Source organism: Pelophylax lessonae (assembly GCF_965119305.1).
Source record: "Pelophylax lessonae genome assembly, chromosome: 8".
In the NCBI taxonomy this organism is placed as follows: Eukaryota; Metazoa; Chordata; class Amphibia; order Anura; family Ranidae; genus Pelophylax; species Pelophylax lessonae.
Window position 1 is genome coordinate 134056620 of NC_138775.1, and position 6953 is coordinate 134063572.

The 6953-nt window shown below is 46.6% G+C and overlaps 1 protein-coding gene across 1 annotated transcript; it reads left to right on the forward strand.

Moving 5' to 3' along the window:
- Positions 1-306: 306 nt before the first annotated feature.
- On the forward strand, positions 307-5012 carry LOC309562185 (uncharacterized protein; the record flags this gene model as incomplete). The annotated part of the gene is made up of 3 exons (XM_082266305.1): positions 307-425; positions 513-614; positions 4127-5012. Exons 1-3 carry the CDS (start codon positions 361-363, stop codon positions 5010-5012), a joined length of 1053 nt encoding a protein of 350 aa, XP_082122431.1. The 5' UTR covers positions 307-360.
- Positions 5013-6953: the final 1941 nt, after the last annotated feature.

A 6953-nucleotide genomic window follows, 5' to 3' on the forward strand; every position in this document is an offset into this window, starting at 1 on the left:
TTGCAAGCGTTTACAAGCGTTTTACAGGCGTTTTTATAGGCGTTTTTTATAGGCGTTTTTGTGTAGTGACTTGGCCAATGAAAAGCATTGTGTTTTGTTTACAAAATTTGCAAAGGAACCTCCCAGGGACCTCCTCCCCTGCATTGGACCTCCCAGGGACCTCCTCTTCTTCATTTTGTTTTTTTCTTTTTTGTCTGTGTGAGTTCTCTGCTGCTTAAAATGGACGACAATGAAAGAGGATTTCTGTTTTGTGCATCACTTGCACTTCTGATGCTGGAGGAAGAGAAGGAAGAGAGTAATCGACAATACTGGGTCCATCCTGTGATTGCTAATCGGCGACAGCGTGGCCAGTTCTGGGCAATGTATGATGACCTTCGTGTGCACGAGGACAAATTTTTTCAATACACACGGATGTCAGTAAAAAGGTGGGTACATCTCCTAATATCCTCAATAAGCTTGTACTATGAATGATATATTATTTGCCCACTAACAATCAATATTATATTGTACAGTTTTGATGAGTTGCTGGAGTTACTCTCTGCACATCTTCAGCGACAAGACACTGATTTTCGTGACTGTATTCCACCTGTGGAAAGGCTGATCATTACACTGCGGTAAGCAACAACCCACGTCCCCATCCCCCATCTCTCAAACCCCATCTCCCTCACCCTACTCCACTTACAATCAGTGCCACGTATCAGTGCCACGTATCATTGCCACGTATTAGTGCCACGAATAAGTGTCCACCAGTGCCACGTATCAGTGCCACGTATAAGTGCCACGAATAAGTGTCCACCAGTGCCACGTATAAGTGCCACGAATAAGTGTCCACCAGTGCCACGTATCATTGCCACGTATTAGTGCCACGAATAAGTGTCCACCAGTGCCACGTATCAGTGCCACGTATCATTGCCACCTATTAGTGCCACGAATAAGTGTCCACCAGTGCCACGTATAAGTGCCACGAATCATTGCCACGTATTAGTGCCACGAATAAGTGTCCACCAGTGCCACGAATTAGTGCCACGAATAAGTGTCCACCAGTGCCACGTATAAGTGCCACGAATAAGTGTCCACCAGTGCCACGTATAAGTGCCACGTATCATTGCCACGTATTAGTGCCACGAATAAGTGTCCACCAGTGCCACGTATCAGTGCCACGTATCATTGCCACGTATTAGTGCCACGAATAAGTGTCCACCAGTGCCACGTATCAGTGCCACGTATCATTGCCACGTATTAGTGCCACGAATAAGTGTCCACCAGTGCCACGTATCAGTGCCACGTATCATTGCCACGTATTAGTGCCACGAATAAGTGTCCACCAGTGCCACGTATAAGTGCCACGAATAAGTGTCCACCAGTGCCACGTATAAGTGCCACGTATCATTGCCACGTATTAGTGCCACGAATAAGTGTCCACCAGTGCCACGTATAAGTGCCACGTATCATTGCCACGTATTAGTGCCACGAATAAGTGTCCACCAGTGCCACGTATCAGTGCCACGAATTAGTGCCACGAATAAGTGTCCACCAGTGCCACGTATAAGTGCCACGAATAAGTGTCCACCAGTGCCACGTATAAGTGCCACGTATCATTGCCACGTATTAGTGCCACGAATAAGTGTCCACCAGTGCCACGTATAAGTGCCACGTATCATTGCCACCTATTAGTGCCACGAATAAGTGTCCACCAGTGCCACGTATCAGTGCCACGTATCATTGCCACGTATTAGTGCCACGAATAAGTGTCCACCAGTGCCACGTATAAGTGCCACGTATCATTGCCACCTATTAGTGCCACGAATAAGTGTCCACCAGTGCCACGTATAAGTGCCACGAATCATTGCCACGTATTAGTGCCACGAATAAGTGTCCACCAGTGCCACGTATCAGTGCCACGAATCAGTGCCACGAATTAGTGCCACGAATAAGTGTCCACCAGTGCCACGTATAAGTGCCACGAATAAGTGTCCACCAGTGCCACGTATAAGTGCCACGTATCATTGCCACGTATTAGTGCCACGAATAAGTGTCCACCAGTGCCACGTATCAGTGCCACGTATTAGTGCCACGAATAAGTGTCCACCAGTGCCACGTATCAGTGCCACGTATCATTGCCACGTATTAGTGCCACGAATAAGTGTCCACCAGTGCCACGTATAAGTGCCACGAATAAGTGTCCACCAGTGCCACGTATCAGTGCCACGTATCATTGCCACGTATTAGTGCCACGAATAAGTGTCCACCAGTGCCACGTATAAGTGCCACGAATAAGTGTCCACCAGTGCCACGTATCAGTGCCACGTATCATTGCCACGTATTAGTGCCACAAATAAGTGTCCACCAGTGCCACGTATAAGTGCCACGTATCATTGCCACCTATTAGTGCCACGAATAAGTGTCCACCAGTGCCACGTATAAGTGCCACGTATCATTGCCACGTATTAGTGCCACGAATAAGTGTCCACCAGTGCCACGTATCAGTGCCACGAATCAGTGCCACGAATAAGTGTCCACCAGTGCCACGAATCAGTGCCACGAATAAGTGTCCACCAGTGCCACGTACAAACACCTCCCTTTCCACCCACCATGTGCACCCGCAAGAGTGTCACTGGTTGGAATCCCAACCACGACACTACCTGCCTGGAGTTTGTATGTTCTCCCTGTGCCTGCGTGGGTTTACTCCCACACTCCAAAGACCTCCAACCTCCTCCCCCTTGTCCTCTACCCCAGGTATTGCTGATCCTGTGGCCCTGCAGCTTTTGCAGAACTAAAAGTCCCATTAACCATTGCAAGCTGCTGACAGTTACAAGCATGAGACTCCCAAATGCGCAGATATTATGTGATTTTTAGTCCCACAACAGATGGAGGGCCACAAGTTGAGCATCCATGCTCTACCCCTATGAATAAGCCATGCTATACCCCGTATGAATAAAATAGAGACACCAACACAACATTTGTACTTGTGGTACATTTTTTTTTAATTTTTTTAATCTGCTGAATTGCATAGAACTCTATGCTAAATAATAACAACTCTTGAACACAGGAGAGTGTCCTGAGCAAACATGAATGTTGCAACCGAAAACTGTATACCAAAAAAATTACAAATTATGAAATGTAGGGGAGCTTGGGCATAAATTGTCAAACATTGCTCCCTGTGTAAAGTATGGGGATGGAGCAGAAGAGGGGTTTGGGTAATGGGGAAAACCGGAGTAGGGAGGTGGTCGTGTTGGCGGTGGTGGTGGTGCGAATGAGGATGGTGCATGGTGGTAAGTACGTGGAGGACAGGTAATTTGGGAAGGTGCTGAGGTAATTTGGGAAGGTGCAGAGGTAATTTGGGAAGGTGCTGAAGATGGGCAGGGTGGGTCATCAGAGGGGATGAAGGAGGAAATGCAGTCCAGCATTGCCTTCCGCATTGCTATCTGCCTTGATTCAGGGACCTTGTCAACAAATGGCTCCAGACTTCTTAGAAACATAATTGTAGGGTTTTCCTGCCTTCTTTGTACAAATTGCGACATCATGCCCACTATTTGGTTAAATCTATCATTTCTTCGTTTTGGTGGCCTTGTGGTTGCTCGCCGTAGTGTCGCAGCAGGGGGGGGAAGCATTTCAGGGCTTCTTGATACCTCTGTCAAAGGTCTTTCTTCTACTTGGGGTTCTGTATTATCTGGAACTGGCATTTCAAGGGAGGGAGATGCTAATTCAGTTAATGACATGTCCGGTACTGCCATGTCCATAAATTGCATTTCTCGTTGTTCTTCAATTTGTATTTCTTGACTCTCCTCCACTTCGTTGTCGTCCTCTTCTTCAGGAGCTGTGTTGCTCCAGGAACTCTGGGTACTGTGGAAAAAAAAAACATGCTCTAGAATGTCTGCATGCATACTTTATATGTAACTTTCAAAGTAACATGACCTACTTATTCATTTGTAGTGAAGGCCACAGAAAGTCAAGGTCTTTTGCATGAATATATTGCGGCGGTTCCTCAGCTGCCTGCCCACTCCGGAACTCCCTTAACTGGCGCTTATAACGGGCATAAGCGTCCTTCAAGCTTTTCCATTTACGTTTAAGTTGAAAAACTGTTAAAAAAAGAAAATAATTATGTTTTTTTTTTTCTTTTCCACAGGTACTTAGCAACTGGTCAATCCCTGGCAAGTTTACACTTTGCATTTATGATTGGGAAATCTACAGCTAGCTACATTATACGGGACACTTGTGACAAAATCTGGGATGTCTTACATGATGTGGAGATGGCCCAACCTAAGGAGGACGAGTGGCTCTCTATTTCTAAAGTCTTTTGGGAAAGATGCAATTTCCCAAACTGTGTAGGAGCTATAGATGGCAAGCATATACGAGTAATTAAACCAGTTAACAGTGGTACAAAATATTTTAATTATAAAAAATATTTCTCTTTTGTTCTATTGGCGGTCGTGGATGCCAATTATTGCTTCCGCTACATTGATATTGGCTCTTACGGGAGTAGTTCGGACTCCAGCATCTTTGCGCATTCTACTTTTGGCCAGATGCTACGTAACAATAACCTAGACCTACCTGATAACAATCCACTACCGGGAACCAATGGTCCACCTGTCCCCTATGTGTTTGTTGGGGATGAAGCGTTTGCGCTTCATGAACACCTTCTAAGGCCATACTCAAGCCGAAACCTCAATGTGGAGAAGAGGGTGTTCAACTATAGGCTAACCAGAGCAAGGAGAGTGGTTGAGTGTGCTTTTGGCCTGCTATCAAACAAATGGCGATTTTTACACAGCGTCATAAATCTCAACATGGAAAACGCAATATGCGCAGCCAAGGCAGCGTGCATCTTACATAATTTTGTAAGGAAGCGGGATGGTGTGTGCTTCGAAGATGCTTTAATGCACACAATGCAGAGGGCACAATGGAGCGGGAGTCGTGGGAACACAACTGGTGCATATGTTCGAGATACCTTCAACAACTTCTTCATGAACACAGGACAGGTTCCATGGCAAATGGAAGCCATTGAAAATTGCTAATGACAATTGATAAGTGACAATCTCTGTATTGATGTGCATTAAATAAATTTAAAGGTATCATTTCAAATAAAGGTATTATTGCAATCTAACATTCTGTATTGGTGTGCATTCATGGTATGATACAAAGTGCTTATTTGTGGTGTCATGTGACCAGGGATTTTGTTTGTGCAATTAAACTACAAGGTAAGAAAAAAAAGTATAGCCAGAGCGAGAGCATTATTAAAAAAAAAACAACCCTCTACTCCATTCACACTACTCTGACTTTTCGGGCGACTTCTCAAGTCGCCCCAAGTAAAGGTGGCACTGATACGTGGCACTGGTGGACACTGATACGTGGCAATGATTTGTGGCACTGATACGTGGCACTGGTGGACACTTATTTGTGGCACTCATGTGTGGCACTGATATGTGGCACTGGTGGACAATGATTTGTGGCACTGATACGTGGCACTAGTGGACACTTATTCGTGGCATTAATACGTGGCACTGGTGGACACTTATTCGTGGCACTGATACGTGGCACTGATACGTGGCACTGGTGGACACTTATTCGTGGCACTAATACATGGCACTGATACGTGGCACTGGTGGACACTTATTCGTGGCACTGATACGTGGCACTGGTGGACACTTATTCGTGGCACTGATACGTGGCACCGATACGTGGCACTGGTGGAAACTTATCCGTGGCACTGATACGTGGCACTGATACGTGGCACTGGTGGAAACTTATTCGTGGCACTAATACGTGGCACTGATACGTGGCACTGGTGGAAACTTATCCGTGGCACTGATACGTGGCACTGATACGTGGCACTGGTGGACACTTATTCGTGGCACTGATACGTGGCACTGGTGGAAACTTATCCGTGGCACTGATACGTGGCACTGATACGTGGCACTGGTGGAAACTTATTCGTGGCACTGATACGTGGCACTGATACGTGGCACTGGTGGAAACTTATTCCTGGCACTGATACGTGGCACTGATACGTGGCACTGGTGGACACTTATTCGTGGCATTAATACGTGGCACTGATACGTGGCACTGGTGGAAACTTATTCGTGGCACTGATACATGGCACTGATATGTGGCACTGGTGGAAACTTATTCGTGGCACTGATACGTGGCACTGGTGGACACTTATTCGTGGCATTAATACGTGGCACTGATACGTGGCACTGGTGGAAACTTATTCGTGGCACTGATACGTGGCACTGATACGTGGCACTGGTGGACACTTATTCGTGGCATTAATACGTGGCACTGATACGTGGCACTGGTGGAAACTTATTCGTGGCACTAATACGTGGCACTGATACGTGGCACTGATACGTGGCACTGGTGGAAACTTATTCGTGGCACTAATACGTGGCACTGATACGTGGCACTGATACGTGGCACTGGTGGAAACTTATTCGTGGCACTGATACGTGGCACTGATACGTGGCACTGGTGGACACTTATTCGTGGCATTAATACGTGGCACTGGTGGACACTTATTCGTGGCACTAATACGTGGCACTGATACGTGGCACTGGTGGAAACTTATTCGTGGCACTAATACGTGGCACTGATACGTGGCACTGGTGGAAACTTATTCGTGGCACTAATACGTGGCACTGATACGTGGCACTGATACGTGGCACTGGTGGAAACTTATTCGTGGCACTAATACGTGGCACTGATACGTGGCACTGGTGGACACTTATTCGTGGCAATAATACGTGGCACTGATTTGTGGCACTGGTGGACACTGATTTGTGGCACTGATACGTGGCACTGATATGTGGCATTGTTGGACACTGATTTGTGGCACTTATATGTGGCATTGGTGGACACTGACTTGTGGCACTGATTTGTGGCACTGGTGGACACTGATTTGCGGCACTGATTTGTGGCACTGGTGGACACTAATTTGCGGCACTGATTTGTGGCAT